The 20,577-nt window shown below is 38.4% G+C and overlaps 1 protein-coding gene across 1 annotated transcript in view; it reads right to left on the bottom strand.

Annotated features, from left to right (window-relative positions):
* Nucleotides 1–20,577, bottom strand: part of RIMS3 (regulating synaptic membrane exocytosis 3) — a 1,682,810-nt gene that overhangs the window by 6,290 nt on the left and 1,655,943 nt on the right. The window contains exon 7 of the mRNA XM_044059968.1: nucleotides 10,617–10,756. Within this exon, the coding sequence (XP_043915903.1) occupies nucleotides 10,617–10,756 (140 nt within the window). The remainder of the gene's footprint in view (nucleotides 1–10,616; nucleotides 10,757–20,577) is intronic.

The raw sequence follows: 20,577 nt of genomic DNA on the forward strand, positions 1-20,577 counted from the left end.
AGTTCACAAACCTGAAAGTACGGAAAGGAAATCAAGGAAAAGAAGCACAGCAAATGCATTCCACGACCAAAGATGAATATCAGGTTGACCACTGTTTACCTATGGAGTTACATTAGCTATCCCACTCTTTCTGCTGGAAGCAAGAGTAACCGCACTGCACCGAGCAGCAAGTTCACGTTCTCCATATGAAGGTACCCAGCAGGTAGAGAGACAAATCAGGCTCCCAGCTTCTCAACAACTCTAAACATAGCTGTCAGTTGGATAGTCAAGCTGTAGAGCTCCCTTGACAAAAAATGTATTTTTATAGGCGATCTCCCAATGATAAAAATCAAGTCTCGTAAATCACTAATTCATCATGTAAATCAAGTAAAGGATTTTTAAATATCAGTCAATAGTAACACTGTTTTGCACATACATTGTTCAGTGCTACATATCAATGCAGCTGTACATTCAGTTTTGAAAAACTGACATATCACTTACCTACCCAGTCAAAGACATTTTAATGCCTATTACAGAAACTTGGTAATACTTGTGAAGCTGTGACAATGTAAATACCTGACATTAATACAGGCCTCATTACTAAGCCGTAATCACAGCTGCACTGTAATGTGCCAGTGATATTATAAAATGGTTATCACATACAGTACAGAGACAGAAGGAACTGGTTTATGATACTCATCTGTTGCATTAGTTTTCCCATTGCCTTTAATGATTTACGGTCTCAGTTTATCTTTTTGCATTGAGAATGTAGAAAAGCAAAACTTATTATTTATCTGTGTTCTTTGAATGGGGTTATGTTAGGGGTACATTTCATTTTTTTGTGTTTTATTATTGATCAGATGGGTATTCCCCAGGTTCTCCAGTTTCCTCCCAGATTCTAAAGACAGGCAGTAGGGGGACTGGATACTCTAAATTGTCCATAGATGTGAGTATGCATACAAGGGAGTGGTATGAAAGAACAACCATGGCTGGGCTAGCCACCTGGCAGTATGAACCTTGACTCTAGAGGACTTTCACTGTTGAAGTGACACCCTGACCTGGTATGCAGACATAGGAAAAGGGGTTGTAGATGGATGGATGAATAAAACTCATCAAGAATAAAATGCTTAACATATGTACACAGGTGAACCCAGGTACTAACAGAAACTGGTATTATGCACAATACAATGTGCAATAGCTAGGTAGTAGTACATAAGAGTATGCATACGCATCCTACATACTGAGTAGCATTATTTGCTTAATAAGAAAATAAATGTAATGGAGTAAGGTGGTGGTTTGCAACAGAATAAATAAAGGTATGGACTGGGGAGGTAGTAAATAGGAGGAGTAAGATGGATATGGTGAAGAGGAACTAAAAAGGATTTGAGATAAAGAGTAACAAAAAATTTTTTTTTTCAAACACCTTTATTTAATTATCATTTCTGACACAGGCAAATTTACATTCATATAAAAGTAATCAAATGATATTAATATAACACACATTATACTTCATAACAAAAAAGATTTAGTAGGAGTAGATTAGAGGTAGTTCGAAGCAGTGAATAATTTTGTTGAGGTTAGTTATGTTATATGAGAACAGAAGCAGTTCAAGTATGGAAATTTTTTACGCTGCTTCAAGGCATAATTTTTATGGCACAGAATTTTGTATTTAAGCTACAGGCACTGAGTAGAGATGCACCAAAGTGATTATAGGGTGCCTTGGTTTGTAGTAGGTTTGTAAGCTCTTGTTTAGAAGTTGGAGGAACCTGGTAGGATTATACAGTTTGATGAGTTGATTAATTGATGGGTATTTGTCAGCAGTAACAGTATATGATGAATGGTTTGTAATTGAGAAAGTAAGGCTGTATTATGAAGTTCAAGCCAGTCTATTTTTTAGGGCTATACAAAGGTGAGTTTTGTGGGGGAAATTGCAGTGAATTATATTACATTACTATATGACTGTGCTAGTTTGTTGAGTTTGGTATTTTGGATATTGATAAGGTAAGTGGCTGCAGAAAGTAATGGGGGGAGGAGACCTGTGTTAACTAATGATGATTCAAGTAGAAATGTTTTTACCTTATATTAGGCTACACATTATTGTTTGTTATATTTATGATGCAATCTATATGGGATGTCAAATTTCATGTTTTTGTCTATGATGACTGCCAATAATTTGATTTAAAAAAAACTTACTCTATGACAGTATTATCCAAAGAACGGATTCTTAGGATTACATAGTTTTTCTGCAATGCATTTTGCAAGAACAGAACAGTATTTATTTTTTGGCATTCAGTAAGAGTGAGATTGTTGCAGCCATGTTTCTAAATCCATAAAAGTATTTTGGGTTATAGTTTAGAGGTTACTCAGATTGGGTATGGAGAGAATGAGTGTGGAGTCATCAGTACCAGGTCATGTGCTTTTATGGTTTTGTGAATGTTGTGTATAGCTGCGGTGGTGGTGCTGCGGTAGCGTTGTCACCTCACAGTAAGATGTTGTCCTGTTCGATTCTCAGCTAGAGCGTCTTCTGTGTGGAGACATGCGTGAATGGGCATGCCTTCATTGAAGGTTGTGCGTCAGGGCTGGCAACTCGGCATGTAAAACTCTACTGCCAATCATTAGCGGACCGGAGTTCCACTGTGGCGACCCCTAACCAGAAAGACTCAGTCAGTTTATAAATATATTGAAGAGTAATTGGCTTAATATGGAATATTCTATTACATCAAGTGTAACTGGTAGGTAGGAGGAGTAGGAGTTTGTGTGAGCTCATGCAAGTACCAATGGAGCCATTTTAATAGATCACCTCAGCCTTTCAAGTAAATTAGGATGGTTACCATGGCAACAGGCTGACCTTTGTTAGTTATGTCTAAGTCTACTTAATTCAGGAAACATAAGGAGAGCTGTATTGATGTTCGATGCAACTTGAAATTCATGTTGACATTTCTAGTATACTGTGTTCAGTTATGCAGGAGAGAAGCTGAAGATGAACATACTTTTCAAATATCTTAGCAATGGATTATAGTACAGCTATTGACCTGTGGTTATATATGCCAGTGGAGGTACAGCCTTAGGCTAGTACTAGGGCGCTATGAAGGATTTTTTTCAAAAGTAATGGCACATAATAATGATTCATTAGAACTGTAATGGGGTAGGCAATCTCACGTCCAGCTATATGTAGCTATTCTGGGGGTAAACTGTCTGCAGTTACTGATGAAAGTTTGTTTAATTGCTTTTTGACAGAACTTGTTGATACTGGACCTAAAGTAAAGGTTAGTGCTGTACTAATGCTTTTGTATGGTTAATCATTGTGTTTTTTTGTTCTAACTGAGGAGGTTGCCATAGATATTACATTTGAGTTGAAATGTACCTACTGTTTATTATGGGTCATTGTCTGGAGCAGGATTTGGCTGAGTTAGTATGCAAGGTTTTAGTAGCTGACTGATGGAACTCCAGAATTGCTGATGTCTGTATCTATGTTTTCTCACAAATTTCTGTAGCAGTGCATTTTATCAAATTGTTGTTTTCTTTTTATCTGATTGCATATGCTAGCAGGTTTTTAGTGATGGGTTTCTTTCACAAACCTTCCAGACTTTGTCGCTTGTTGACATAGCATTTTGGTAGCATTAGTTAGCCAGGGTTTTGTACCTTATTTTTTTTTCTTTGTAGGAAGTTAAGAACTTGAGAATTTATTGAAAGGCAGCATTAAAGTAGTTTACTGTGCCACCCTGTGGTAGGTATTTAACTGGGGTTTATTTGCGATAAAGCAGTATGACCTCAGGAAAATGTTTATTGTTTCTTACCAATTTGTATATGATAGGACTGTGGTTGTTTATTGCATTGGCTAAAATGTTGGATTGAATAATGTTTAATACTTTGTTGAAATCTAATCAGTAAGATCGCTTTTCCTTTAGATTTGTCATTTTAAGTAACAAGTTAAAATATAGCAGGCCTCACTTATTTTATGATCAAAGAACTGCTGGAGAAGGCTCTGATGACCAGCTCAATGAGCTTCCGTACTGCCCACTATATATTTGACTATGCAGGTGCTGTGCCCACAACTTGGCACGTCTCTGCACAATATATTCTGGATCAGCCTGCCCACATTCAGGTTGTTCTGGACAACTACTCTTGGGATGAAGTCTCAAAAAGTCTGCATCTTAGAGCTATTAGATCAGTGGTGCACAACGTCCAGCCAGTGATGCAATGCCATCCGGCCATCAGAGAGTAAGCAAAAATTTTTAAAAAAGTGAAAAAACACTATGCCTTACTCCAGTCATGCAAACTTTCCAGCACATGCTTACTTACCTAATTGACTGTAGTTGTACAAACCTCTAATTTTAGCCGCAGAAGTAACTATTCTTTGTTGTTTATAACTTGTAGTCTGTAAACAGTAGTAACTACTGCAAGAGTTTGTAATAAGTCATGGCTGCAAGCCAGAATAAAGTTATATGCAAGGTTGATGTAGAAAACAGGCAATTTCATGACTGCTGTCTTAAGTAAAAATGCCATTCCCCCTATGTTTTGAGGTGGCCTGTGGATGCATTAAGAATTCGTGTAGTGGACCTCCCCACAAAAAAGTTGTACACCACTGTATTAGATAGTCCTCCATCAAAAAATTCCTCTAAATGATTATTTTATCTTTCTGGCTGTCTTGTAACAGTCCCTAACTCAGTTTCTCAATGGACCCACAGAATTTGTTTCCTCCTTATAACAGCAATGTATATTTTGTTGGATTCCATCTAAATCTGAATCTCAGTGACTCCAATAAGTCGCACTTCTAAATGGCAACTTCAGATGATCATGCCCCTGCTGTCACAGGGAACTGAGATAGTGCTGCTGGACATGGTAGTTACCTACTGACATTATCTGTGAGACCAAGAGAAGGCTTCTCTTCTTGTCTCTAGGCAAACACCACTTCAGTAAGGGCACTGTCATCTGATAAATCACTTTACCTACTTTTCACCAACTTTTCATCATATTAATGTAGCCTCAATAGAACTTTCTGTCCATTGGCAGAGGGCAAGGGCATCTGCCTGTGACTCTGGTAAACTGGGATTGACTAACAACCAGGAGCTGTAGGACTTCCTAGAGAAGTGGGTTTGAGTGGGTGACAGCCAGCTTGCCTATTTGGGGGGAGGGTATGGGTTTTTGCAGCACTGTGATGCTGTCTGTTAAAGGCCAGAGGGCAATATTAGTAATGCATAAGCTTGTATGTGCAGAGAGGGGATTGCTGATGTTAAAAATTTCAGACAGGAACACTCAAAGGAGTGTGTGTGTGTGCTATCATATACCCACCACTTAGGGGAGGCCACTGAACCTGTTACAGATTCTGATTGTGGATGTTTTTATGGTAAGTAGGGAAACATATCCAACATCCTCACTGCTGCTAAAGGTGAGACTCTAGAAGAGGTAAAATCAAAGTATCCCTTGCAAGTTCAGACAATTGGTCCATGGAATAGTAGCCCAACAAATAGGGCTGAATAGACTCATATTTTCCATGCAGAAAAGTGGCATGGATCTGGTTGTGATCCATAGACTGTGGCATATTCCTGATGGCAGTTTAGACTCACAGGATATGGCCATCACAATGGATTCCCTGAGCCACAGCTCCATTTCTTTCTTGGCGCTACAAAGAATGTTGGTTATATATGCTCTTCCATGCATGTGCCAATACAGAGATCATGCTACAAGGGAGAATGCAGTTCTCCCTTAGTTTTGCTCATAGCAAAAGGGAAGAGGAATGTGTTAGTGGACATATTTTCCTTACAGTGTAGTTGTTTACCTTTCCATTGATTACAGGCAATATTTTAGATGACCAAATGGTATTTGGCCCAAGTATCATACTGGTAAAAGACTTGGTTAAAGTAAAAAAAATCTGAAAAAAATATATATATATATAACTTACTGGAAAGTATGGCATTCTCAGAGCTGTTATGTTTAGTGGGGGTGGTGTGCAGCAGCACAACCCTGTGCATGTTTTTTTCCCTCTTATGGAAGTCAAGTGTTTTTGGAATTTTGATTTTCAGCTAAGTATTTTTTTTTCTTTTTGAAGTAACACATCAGGATATCTATCAGTGCAGCATGTAAAATGTATCCTAATTTCATGTCTGCTTGTCATGTTCAAAGAAGAAAGATCAAAGTTCATCCTCATTGTCCTGTGATGGCCTGCCATAGTAGATGCTGTTTTCAAGTGATTAGGTATGATCCAAATAAGTCTCCTTCATATGGCAAGACAACCATCTCTACCTCCAGTCCCGGTTGCACCAGTAGATCCTTTGATTCTTTCAGACCTTCCGTGTGGGGGGTCTCAGAGATCCCCCATGCTGATACAAAGCCTTCATCAAGGAAAAAGATTCTACTAACTGAAAATATGTTTTGATATCCATCATATCTCTCATCCTGCAGACATCTATAATAAGAACAAAGGCTCTGGAAAAACTGGAACACCCAGTGAAATCTAGACATCTAATTAGCATAAAATGTGAATGCTAACTGACACATAGCTCTTCTTGTTTCCACTAGGAATGTAATATACCACTCAGAAACGTTTAAAAATAGAGAATTACATTATGGAAAAATATAAGCACATTATCAAAGAGACAGTGTAAAATCTGTAGATTTTATAATGAACTGCTTCACAAAATTCTGCCACACAAGGTCAAAAGGGAGTGGTAAGGTGTGTGTCGTCCTTTTTAAAGTATCATTACTATTAGTGTGTTGGTCATGTAGTATGGTTTTGTGTACTAGACAGCTTCAACAATTATGTGGAAATAGGGACATTCAAAAAATTGTGTGAAGAGGTAAATCGAGACTGAAAATTGGGACATACCTCTAGAAGTAGGGACATCCTAAATCAGGCCTGAAAATAGGAACATTCCTCCAAAATAGGGACTGTTGAGAGGCATGACATCCATTGAGAAGGAGCTATTTACTCACCCTTTGTTAACTTGCAAGTCTGGTTGTCCTATCATAGATACATGTGTAATGTATGTGGGCTTACATTATTCTACAGTCAGGATGCACGTGTCAGCCATTTTTGTGTGCCTGATCTTGCAGAAAGCAGAATAGCTGCTCATTACAAGCTTCTCAGACAGTAATATATGCACAGATGTTCTTATTACTGAGCTGTGTGATCCTTAAATTTATTGCTGCTGCTTCAACCTCATGATTGTTTTTGCGCTTTCCTTGCTCTTATTTTTTTATTTTGTAACTACCCCGAGCTGGGCCTGAAATTGGTCCGTATAGATCAGTGACATACCCCAGTAAACAAATAAAACATGAAGTAAATAAAATAAAATAATTAAAGATGATACCAAATATATATACATTTGAAATTATTCCCCATAAGACTTCATTATCGATAGACTTTTATGTCTGAATTTAAACCAGACAATCTGGCAAACATGAAGTTGTCATATTTGGATAGTGACTGCTTTAGCGGCCATCATTTCTACGAGGTAACACTCAGAATCTCATGCTCTTATTTGTAGAGAGCCCTGGGCCTAGATGGTTCTTCAGGTATGCTACAAGACTGTCGTTTATTAGTTGGTTTCAAGATTACTCCTCATTCGCTACAGGGAAGAAAGGGCCTTCACATTTGGAGTGTGTCTCACCAGCTCAAGTTTTACCTGAAAGGGTTGCATAGGATGTAGAAAGTAAACTAATACAGTGTACTGAAAATAAACTAATAGTTCATTTCTTGTTCCTTGGATAATGGAGGCATTGCACTGGTCATGCATGAAAGAATCAAATAATTAGCTAACTTTATACAGCATGTCAAGATGAGACATATATGTGAGTATTCACCATATGGGCTGATCTGTATGATTGAGATCTGCAGGGGTACTTATTACTTTCTCACCACCTGTTGTGGTTGGATGACTTCTCCATCTGCTTTAGGTGTTTAATGCCTGTAGGTATCATTAGTTTATCATTTTGTATTGTTGCTATGATTATATAATGGCTTTAAGATGCAGCTACCTCATGTTCCAAGGCAGGTAGAACTGAGGAGTGTGGTATGTAATGCAGCCTCATAGCTTCACCCAATGATAGCAAAGCAAACACCAGGAATGGTCATTTGTACCCTGGGCATTAAAGCTAGAGGGAAAGTTATGCTGATGGAGGACTAATAGGAAGGACTTCTCAGGTGTCACCACTGCAGAGGGCTTTCCTGAAGATCAAATGGTATGAGGAGTACTGATATGTTTGTTATGCTTTTCACTACCTGTGTAATATGCTGGAATTTCAGGTGATTACATCTTTGTGTTATCTCTGTAATATACTGGAATTTTAGGTAAGCATATTTTTTTATTTTGTGGGAGTATATTTTTTGTTACATGTATAATATATTGAAATTTCATATGACTGTATGCTTGTGTTAGATGTGTAATGCAGTACAGAATTGGGTGAGTGTATTTTGGTTTCCTTATGCTAGGATGAGAAAAGCAACAAGTCACACAACTGAAATTTAGAGAAAAAAAGACATGAAAGACAGGAAAAAAATATTTTTTGCATAAGCAGTCCCCCTGTACCCCCCACCCCTAATAAGTACCAATTCCATAGTCACACTACAGAGGGAATGGTATACAAAACACTGAGTGCGCCCCAGCTCACATAATCCAAGTAACTGATGAAACAAACTACAATGTACAAAAAAATCCAAAAATGCTACTCAGACGAATGTGCCGAAATGAAATAAGCATACCATACAATGTTAGCTGTGTAATATATTGGAATTTCAGGTGAGTGTATCTTTTGCTAACTGTGAAACATACCGGAATTTCAGTAGAGTGTATTTATGTTAGTTGTGTAGGATGCTGAAATTTCAGACAAGTGCTTCTTTAATTTAGTTATATAATGTGTTGGAATTCCAGATGGCCTGATGGCACAGAGGCAGGTGACTTGAGTTGAGGGAAGGATAGGCTGACAGCTGAGTGGAGGGTTAGAAGAAAACTCAGTGCTTTTGTGACCTCTGGTGGAGGCCAGGCACCTTATGGAGCATTTCAGACCAGCATTAGGGTGAGGCAATGACATCCTGATGTCATTGCACTAGCTGTCTCCACAGCTGGGGACATTGAATGCAATGAAAGAATAATGGCTTCCTAGTTTCATGATCAGCATTCCCCATTAGATCCTTCACTCCCCAGGCCTAGCAATGAGTACTGTTGATGTCAACTTTCTAAGAAACCAGGGTACCTACCTGATGAAAGGTTATGTCCAGGTTATCCAGCAACAAGTCATTGGGGGACTCACGGACAGGTGAGCATGGAACACAGGGAAAAGAGACTAAGGCTCTACTGCCCTAGGAGTGGAATGTTGGGGAGAAAAAAATTATAATATACCGGCATTTCCAGAGAATGTATTTTTGTGGTAACTGCAATATACTGGAGCTTCAGGTGAATGGATTTTTGTGTTAGCTGTCTAATATATATAGTAATTTGAAAGTATTTTTGTGTTAGCTGTCCAATATCTTGTAATTTTAGGTGAAAGTATTTTTGTGTTAGCTGTACAATATACATTAATTTTAGGTGGGTGTTATTTTTGGGTTAGCTGTGTAATATACTAAAATTTCAGGTGCGTATGTTTGCATTAGCTATGTAATATACTGAAATTTCAATAAGTGTATTTTTAATATGCTAGAATATCAGGTGAGTGCATTTCTATGTTAGCTGTATAATATAATGGAATTTCAAATTTCGGATTAGTGTATTTTTGTGTTAGCCGTGTGCTGAAGGCTGTTGGAGTTTTATGTTGTGCTTAGAAGATGCGAAGAATCTATGGTTGTCTGAAGCAGGCAGGTAGATGATAAAAGGTTTCAACATTATCCATTTAGGCAATATGTAATAAATCTCTCATATTTATCTCCATTATTACCAAAAACCTATTGCTTAGTTGCACTCTGCTGGAAAGGTTAAAGCATTCTAGAGAATGCTGAATTAAAAATTAAAATCCATAATTGTTTCTGCAACATGGATAATATATTTTATATAAATGCCAAAATATATAATACAATAAAACTGTGTCTTCTTCAGTGATTGAAACAACTGAATATTTTAAAATGATATTTATATGAATTATTTTGCTAAATTTAACTTTTTAAAAGTCATCAATGGGAATTGTAATTTCTGCCAAGGAAAGTATTTGAATGTGCCACTATGTTTTGAAACTGGTGCTCGTCTATGAATTTGTTGAAGGAAAGAGAAGCATAAATATTTGACTTTTGCACACTGAAAATTATTCACAATATTCTGATCACAATTTTCTGCATTTCGAGCAGCATGTTTAGTATTTTCTTAGAGATTTTAATAGTTATTGTATGTTCATTTCATTAAAATGTCAGAATATCGCATAACATGGGTCTATAGTATTTCATTAAAAAATTATTTTGTTGATTTTTTTATTTATTTTTGTGTTCTGGGTGTGTTGAGTGAAGCTTTAAGTACCTTCCTTACTTTAAATAACCAACTCTTACTTTATATTCCTAAAGGGAAGGGGGTATTATCTCACTTCAAATAAATCCAGTGAAATTAGTTTTCACTGAAAACAAGGATCTCCATAACACGCTTACATTTATTTTCATTTATTGAATAACTGCCGCTAAATGCTTGTATAGTGAGATTAGTCAGAATGATTGTTTATACCTGCAACACTTTCCCCTGAGGACTTTCATCAAAGAGTAATGCTTGTTGGTAGAGTGGATCCAGTGTTTTCTTGGCAACCTTTGTCTTCTTTTTGGCAAGGCAGGCTCCATTTTCTAGCAGGTATACCTTGATATAGGTTGCTAGAAGGTAAAAATATCACAGATATTAGAAAATGTGCTTTAATATTTATTGCTGCAATGAAAAAATACAAGGTTACTTTTAAAATGAATGTACTGAGTACCTTTCATTATTTCTTTGTAAAAGTGAATATCAAACATTGGTTTTCTGGTTCAGACTTGTTTTAGCATAAAGCAAACACACCTGCACTCTCAATGTGTGGGGTAAACTCTACATATGATTTGATCTGACATATACCAATGCTGAGATAACATTACTGCAGAGAAAATAAAATATTTCAAGAAATGGCAATCTTGGACTCAATATATGTAAGTCTTGATTTTTCGGTCATTCAGTTTCCAAATATTGGGATTCCGCATTCTAATTTCTGCCATTTTAAATGGTTACCATTGTGCTATGAACAGCACACACTTATGTGGGATCAGTCATATACAGGGTGGGACAGTGTATGGTAGTGAATCATAGTCCCATGTTCCACAACAGTGCAGTCAGTACAAATGAGCAACAGAAGGTATATGTAAATGAATGCATAATGGTACACACATGAAACTGGGTAGAGAAATAACATCATAATGATATGCAAATGCATGCTAGGTAAACATGGTTGTGATTCATAGTCATATCTGGGAGGAATTGTGCACCAGTGTGTGTCTGACTATAAAAGCACACTATAAATATTAGGGTGTATACTGGGAATGCTAGGATTAGCATAATTAAATCTACTGTTTCTCATACATATGCATGAGGGGGTGTCTGGTGCCACTATGATTTCACTGATTAGGTGATGATTTATCATCTTAGAATAGAATGGTCCATTGCACAGACCTTGGTTTACATCTATGAACCATACCAAGAATCTACAGGAATGCATGGTCTTTCCATATCTCTGGAGACAGTGGTATACATAGCTCTTTCTATGTTAGCTAGAAAGACTTCCAAAGACTGACATGATATTGTGTGTACATTATATGAATCCATCTCTAGAGTGGTCAACACCTTTCTTGACATGATGTTTCTATATGTGAAAGAGCACTTATGGTTTCCTTGCACCCCTACAGAAGAGAGCTAACAACATGTGTGCCTTCTGTGACATTGCTTGCCTCTCTGAGTTCCTGGTTGTTATAAGATGCATATATGTAGTAACAGAGTCCCCACCTAACTCACAGTCACAAATATTTGGGAACAGAATGGACTATCATTCCACAAATGTCCAGGTAGTGAGTGATGCATGTGGAATCATAACCAATGTGTCGGCACAGCACAAAGACAAAGGGAGTTCACATGATTCACTTGCATTGCACACATCTCATTTGTATTACTGCTTTCTGTATTGAAACATTCCTTGGGATCATATAGTTTATAAGTACAGGTATTATGGATAATGTTAATATATATAGCAACTTGCATTGTATCTCCAAATTTGCTAATCCCTTCCCACATGTTAATAACCTGTCGCAGATGATGGCAGATACCTGCTGGAGCCGTAGTATATAGCACCCAAACAGAACCCACATACCTGGCAGAGCACTAGTATAACATTGCATATGCACACATCTGCAATGCCATAGATTCAGCCAGCTCCTAGCCTTCTTCTGCTGTCTTGATGTGACTTTGCTACAGCCTGCAGAGTGTTCCTAACACATTGCAGACTGTACAATATGGTGGTTAGAGATATGTTGGGCAGCCCCAGGATACTGGTACAGTTGGATCATGCAAGCATAAAGCCAGCAGAGAAAGTGGATCAACACTGTCATCTAATGAAGGATTGGTGGAACAATAACATCTGGTAGCCACACAACCACCATCCAGATAGCAATGGCTACAACACACACTAGTGCAGATGAAGTGGTGATCTCTGGTCCAGACTTATGGACCCTTACAAGCACACAGTGACAGTGCAGTGTCACACAAAACAAACATGATGCAGTGTTAATAACAGACTATAATGGTCAGTGTATGACTGAGACACACTCTACATAGATATTTCCACATGTACCAGATAAGAGATAGGATAGAGATGTTCACAATTTTCGTCATGTGCACTAGTGCCTATGGACAAAATGATACATGATTGCATACACACACTGTATAGGGAGGAGCATGTCATGGGAGACAGAGACTGGGGGCCTTGAGGTGATGTCTCCTTTGTATCAGGGACAATATCTTTCTGCATTTGGATGAAGATGATATTACATGATGATGCCCTGCAGCCAGTCACCACTGACATGGAAAATGTGCTACCGTCAGACCTTGAACTGGATGGAGTCTACTGAAGAGATGTCCCACCAATGGAGGTTTGGTGTCATAGCCACCCACACAAAGGGATAGCTGGGTGTTATACAATTACAGACACACATGAGGACCGTGCACCCATGCAACAGGCCCCCTACATGGCCACTGCTGGTACATAACCTACCCCTCCATCAGATAACACTAATGGTGATGGTGACCCTTAAAATTCACCACATGAAGGTGGAGATGAAAGTGTGGGCTACTACAGACCTCACAAGACCAGTCAGTATTATGTACATGCCCTCACAGATGTCAAACAACTCAGTAATAAGCTCCATGTTGGACTGTGTTGTAACAGATCATGTCTGAATACTGGTCTTGCCCATCTGCTTATCAATCCTGAGAGTTGCTTGCATGTCAGGAGCTGTGTGTGACATGTGACATCATCCGGTACTCTTGTGAGGCATCGCAAAGGTGGGTGTACTCACATCATATGCTATCTCAACAGTAGAGAGTGAGAGCATTGCTGGTGCTTTAAGCCAAGGGGGACACTTCCCCAATCTGGATAGTGAGCACTCAGGCTATACAGCCCCGGATAATCTGTGGGTGAGGCGATGTCTTCATCCTGTACTGTGAGTATAGGTTTAGCCAGGGTGATGATGATATAGAGTGCCACTGTGTCATAAGACTGTGACTCAGGTGTCTGTGAGTCATCACTATCAGAGGCTTCTGCACCACAGTCAATATCAGCCTGTTGTCATGTTCTGGCCTCTGCAGTTGTCAGTGTAGAAGTGATCTGCCTTGTAAACTTACACCAGAGTGAGCACAACTATCTTTACTAAAGCTGTATCTCTATGGCATGTGCATTGAAAGTCTCCATGCAAGATGTGCAATGCAGTTCTAAATGACCTCTGTTGCAGTCCTGATGTAGCTGGATAGCTGATGTTCCATTATCAAAACACGGGTAACAGTTACTGTCATTAGTATTCTGTCACTATGAGCAGGACTGGTGCACAAAAATATGCTGCACAGGCTACTAACTTGGTGCATCAATCACTGAGATGCAAGGGTGTGGGCCCATCCTCATGCCAGTGTCTGATACTCCAGAGATGACTCCAGAACCATCATTCCCCTGCAGACACACCAGAAATACTTGTGTGTCTGTCAGTCTGCTGCTCCTAGGTGTTCATCCACTGTGACCAACCACTCAGATGCTGTGGAACATATCTTTGCCTTGGCATAGTATAGAATGAAAATAACATACTACATCTCTGCTATAATGTGCAGTTGTGGTCTCCATGGTATGTATGTCATGGACAACTCTCTGCCATACTTAATCTTGGAAAATCTGTTGTCCATATGTAGGGCAAAAATTGTCTGGTCTCTGCCACTCAACTCATCCTCTAGACATGCAAACACCTGCAAAAACATAACACAGAATTATAGACTGTAAAGTACTGGGACTAGTAGGATAACAGCAGCAGACACAGGAATAACCTAAGTATACCATGGTATAAAGGGACAGCTATGGAGGTATTCTGTATAATAGATGTAAGGGCAGATACAAGATTACATAAACTAGGTGTACTTGATAAATACTGATATACATGCACTCCCCACAGGGATTACTCAGTTCATTAGGATCAACAGGTATGTACAGTGTAAGGCAGTCATCCCTACTACTAACACCAGTGGCACTGTCCTACTCTAGTACCCTAGGCAGGAATACATGTGTGGGCATAGGATTGCTGTAGTCACCACCATATAATACCATGTAGATTACATACGTAATATGGAAGTCTTATGGGCCCACTTTCAAATCTGGAAATACTGAAATATCGAATTTCAGTATCTCAAGACAAAGATGTCGAAAGTACATTACAACGAAAAAGTAAAAAACTGAACGTCACTATATGGAAATTTCATAATACTGAATATTCAGTATGCAGTGCTCTGTTTTTTAATACACCCGCCACCACACAAACAAAAACACATACAAGACCTTCCTCCCTAAACCATAACAAACCAACACACACACACACACACACACACACACACACACACACACACACACACACACACACACACACACACACATACACACACACACACACAAACACAACCCAACTAATCTATGTATAAACAGGGGAGCAAGCCCCCCTGCACCCCCACATCCCCACTACGTATATATACCAACTCTGAGGTCACACTAACATGAAAAAAACAAATTTACTGTTACGTGCCCTAGACTCCCATTCCACACTTTTACACTTATCCCACTAAAAACACACAATACACATGCACAAAAATCACCACTATTAACATTTGCGCACACACACTCTCACCTACCTACTCTAGCCTACTCCTAAAATTCACCAAAAAATGAAAACAAATCACATTTCTCGTCAAAACCCTTACAAACTACAAACCTACCTGAATCTCCAAACATAGCCGCACATCGGCTGCCATCTCTACTACCCAGACACCAGTAAACCTTAAAGTGACAGCATACAACAAAGAATAGACTGCACCACATCTATAGCAGATTTGTCAATGTAAGATTCGACAATATGCAGTTTCGAACAACTGCACTTTCGCTATTCTGGTCTTGAGATACTGAAATTCGATATTTCAGTATCTTGAGATTCTGAAGTGGACCCAGTCTTATGATAAGGTCATTTCTTCTTACAGGAATAAGACCATCCAAGTGAAGATTTTTCATCTTGTGCACTGTATTCCTTGTGGGATGGGCTGGTCTCTACAAAATAGATTACATGCACAGGGGACACAAACTAGACAGCATGGACATGAAAATGAAAGAACGTGTTATCATATGCATTGGGCTTACTGGTGATTAGCTGGTGGGCATGGACAAAAACTATTAACATTTTAGGTTAGCTTTTGATTAAAATGGGACACTGAGATTTGAAACGGATTTTTGAGGCAGGTGATATTCGAAAGGTTTAATTCTGTACAAAAATGATTATGCTGTCTACATGGAACCAGGCAATATCTGAAAATGAGATCTTTTTCATCAGTACACACACACACACGTTTATTCTCAGCCATGTAATAAACACACTGTCAGCAGTCAATAAAACAAGGAAACCAAGGATCATACCAAAGAGCATGGCTCATATGATGATGTCCCTGTTTACAATCAGTTCCTTCCTTTACACTACTGTGGGTTGTATGAATCAAGCATTTACACTCACAGTGCAATCAGTTACAGCCACTTACTTGACTGTACACCTCAGATATTTGCTTGAAACAAGTGAATGAATACATTCATAAATAATGGGCCAGAAATGTATCTCATCTCGTTGCAGTCAAAACTGTATAGTGGGACCCTTTGCACCCTCCCCACCCACTCACCCTTTTAGCTCAAATCAGAGACAAAGGTCCAGAAAAAAGGAGTAGACTTTAATTGCTTCTCTTATATATTTAAAACAGATTTACTATCAAAAACCTGAAGTGCACTTATGCGTTTATTCATGTCTCCGAACCATATTGTCAAAATTGAAAACAATTTCACACCCCCGTGTTGAACCATGTTAATACCAATGATTCGAAATTCATTGTTATGAAAATGTGACCTTTGGATTTCATTTGCAGTTCAGTGTACATTGATGCAAGTTCGCTAAGTCTCCATTCAATTTTCATCCCCTTTGAAACTGTACTTCGATGTACCACTAGTCGAAGAAGTGCACTTCAGGGTTTTGATAGTAAACCCTTTAAACATTGTTAGAATAAAAAGCTTTGCATTAGAGGATATTTTCTGAATGATACAACATCTGAAACTCATCCCTGTCATTATTTAATGGCTGCAATCCACAACTATTTGCCAAAAAGCCACACGTTTCACAAGGATTGGACAAAATACCTCTCAACTTCTTTTGTCAGGAATTCTGAGAAAAGCCAAAATAATGAATTGACAAAGGCCAACATTTCAAATGCCATTTTGTTATTCATTTGCACATCAGGTAAACACACTGTACAGGGTATGCCAATTCAGAAATGATGTAGAAGCACTGTCTGAATCACTTGCTCAAAGTCACACAGAAAGCAAATGGAGATAGAAGGATTGAAATCCTGCACTTTATATTATAGGAAACAATTTTTAGTAGCTCAAGGCCATAAGTGGTGGACATCCCAGATGTACCTGAAATGTATTTTCTGGACAAGTATGAAACTCTAATGAGTAGCATTATTGCCTGACTGTTATCCTCAGTGATTTATCAGAAAATTAAACAGTTAAGGAAGGCCTGGAATTTAGTGCAGTGGATTAAGGCTCTGTAGTCAAGGGTACAGGGTTTGATTCTTTCTAGTGGCATTAGACTTCTTTGCAACTTTGAGCAAATCACTTAACTTGATAGAAAACTGGGATTGGCTACAAAAAAGAGTAAGGACATGGTGAGTGAAAGAAGATACACCAGACATCCTTTCTGAGCAAGAATAGCTATGAAACTCTAATGACTGATGTAGCTGACTAATTGTAATCCTAGTGGTTTACCTGAAATTGTGTTTTCTGTCACGATCCTGAAGGCAGACACATACTCATCCCTGTAGGCAATATTCTTGGAGACGGCCCTGTAATCCATTGAAACACACACACACGCACACACATGGACACATGCAAACACATACACACACACACACACACACACACACACACACACACACACACACACACACACACACACACACACACACACACACACACAATCTGACCTTTCTGTGGTATTTCTCCAGGCAAAAATCAATCTTGGGGCTTCCTGCAGAATAGGACTGCAAAATCAATCTTGGGGCTTCATGTGGAATGGGTCAAATTACAGATGTCTCAGGGCTGCATATCAAATCTTCTGCATGTCAAAGCAATACTTCTTTGAGGTTCCAAACAAATCTCCTGCCTATAGACAGAGCAGTAGCAGCACATCTGTGGAAGCTACTGGGTTAAAACAGTAAAGACAAGCAGAACTTATAACTTCTTTTTTTTTTAATAAGGCCAAGCTGGGCCCCCTCGCCAGCACTGGCCCTAGGTAGCTGCCTAGGTCACCTTGTGCTGGATCCAGCCAACTAGTAACTGATTTAATATGGCCACTGAAAATTAAAGTACTTAAAAATTTAAATGTATGTATGACCCCAGTAAGATGACATTTGTTATCATATACTGACACATTACCTAAAATTCCGAAGGTCATTATTTTACTCTTGTTGAGGTTTATTTTTAACCAATATTTCAGTGACCTATGTTAAACCATGACAAAATCAAACCTAAGTTTGTGAATGGTTGAATCTATACTTTTTCTGTTTGGTTAAATTTGCATATTGTCATTATAATAATCATAATAAATGATAGAATAATTACAAACTGTTAATATGTAGCAGAAATACTAAATGACTTAAATTAGTTCCTTGAGGAATTTCTTGCTGTATATGAAAGAGTGAAACTCTCAGATCCTTAATTTCAGGAAAGGCCTGTTCATGGGGTCAAACAGTTAAAACAAAATCAGTTATCCACTCCTGAAGAAATACAGCCTGTAAAATTTTACCTTTATCATGTTCAGTTAATTAAGCCCTTTCAAATTATCTGTAAATGTTTCCAAACAATAAGATTTTGGCCTAATGTGTTTGAATCTATAAAAAGCATTCTGTGTACTAATAATCAAGCACAATTCCATGACAAATGTGAGAATTAACAGAGGAATAAATTGAATAATTCACAACTTGTTAGTAAACAAGATTTTAAAACACCTTGCTTGAGGGAGACAACATAAATATGTACCAAAAATTGCATAAACTCAGTCCATTTCTCCTTTTGTACATTAAATAGCTTTGGCAAGTTTCCCAATTTTAGAAACCTTACCTTACAAAACTGAATATTTAAATGTACTTAATATAGGCTCTTTTGGTACTGGTAAACCTAATAACACCCATCCATCCATCTATCCATTTTTTTAGTAACCCACTTTATAAGGTCAGGGGACACCAGAGTCCCTCCGTTGTACTACCTTACTCATGTGTACTACCCTTACCTCTACCCCTAAGATTACTATAAACCCTAACCCACAAATACTCATACATACACACTAACTGCTATAATGCAAGTGTGCACATCATCACAACTACCTCCTTTCCAGTGAAATATTCATTTTCCTATATACTCCAACTTACATACACTATATAAAATGTAAATTCAATAATATTAATGCCACAAAAATCACCATTCACTAACATGTGCATTCGTTCTTTTTTACACAAACACAAACTTTTCTTCCACATTCTACCTTTTTGATTACAACCACACATGAAGATACATTGTGTGTGTGTGTGTGTGTGTGTGTGTGTGTGTGTGTGTGTGTGTGTGTGTGTGTGTGTGTGTGTGTGTGTGAGAGAGAGAGAGAGACTGTGTATTTTTATCCACAGCATGTAGACTGATCAATGGTTTCCAATTCAATACTTTATCTTATTGTTACAGAAATAACGGCTAGCAGCATAACAGTGATTTCACAACAGCATTCTGACTCTAACTGCAACTCTATGTAACAGGTAACAAGTAATCCATTTCCTGTGGAGACCCAAGGATAAAAGTGACACATGCAAAGTAAAGTAAATAACTGTTACATAAATTACCATAAGGTTAACCGAAGAATAGATAAAGAAAATATACTAATGTATATAAATTACAGTTACAGTAAGTTGCAGAAAGAATAAACAATGCTCGCATGTTGAGTAAATAGTCTACTTAATCATAGGAAAAGCAGAGAAAAATAAAACTTTACTGTACAACATATATATTAACAATGATTGATTACAGCATGAGTTTAGGCAGTCAGGAGAAAGACAGCGAAAGTGACAGTCTTAAGACAGTGATAAAAACAATCCCTTAAGGACTCTCTTTTGAATTCAGACACAGGCCCATCATAGTTATTCTATATGGTTGGTAGTCACCACAATGGGCCATCTCTGTGGCCACACTAAATGCTAATAAGGCATTCCAGGTGAGTGACTAAAGCTAATTAGCCGTGAGCTCTCCCCTAGAAATGCTTGCATACATTAGCATGGCCAGCCATATTAAATAACATGTCCAAAATGTTCTAGTCCTCCATTAATTCTTAAGCATGGCAATTTTTGGTAGGGATAGGGCCCCATTTTTGCTTTATATTGGGAAGTGGGGGATGCAGGGCAAGACAGACAAACATTGATCAGCACAGACAACCAGAAGTGTATGTGTATATATTAGGATGAGAAGACATGGGATGAACTAAGGCAGACGGCTGACAAATGGTGATGATGAAGGTTCACCAATGCAGAGGGTAAGATGAATGGAACAAGAGAAAGGGGGACACACCTGGATGTGGATATGCTTGGCTATAAGCAGCAGCATGCTATCTGCTACCCAGGCCCTGAAGGACACTACTGCAATCCATCACCAGCTGACGGATCAACCACACCTCCCCTTGGTGGCCCAATAGTACAGGCAAGCTGAATGAATGAATCTGCTATCTAGTCCAGTAAGCTGTCTATCCAGACCATACACCTTCCACTGCTCTCTCAACTGCAGTCTTCAACAGCTGCTCCAGCTGCAGCT

The sequence above is a fragment of the Protopterus annectens genome, chromosome 1.part2, assembly GCF_019279795.1.
Source record: "Protopterus annectens isolate FY-2018-M chromosome 1.part2, PAN1.0, whole genome shotgun sequence".
Lineage (NCBI taxonomy): Eukaryota > Metazoa > Chordata > Ceratodontiformes > Protopteridae > Protopterus > Protopterus annectens.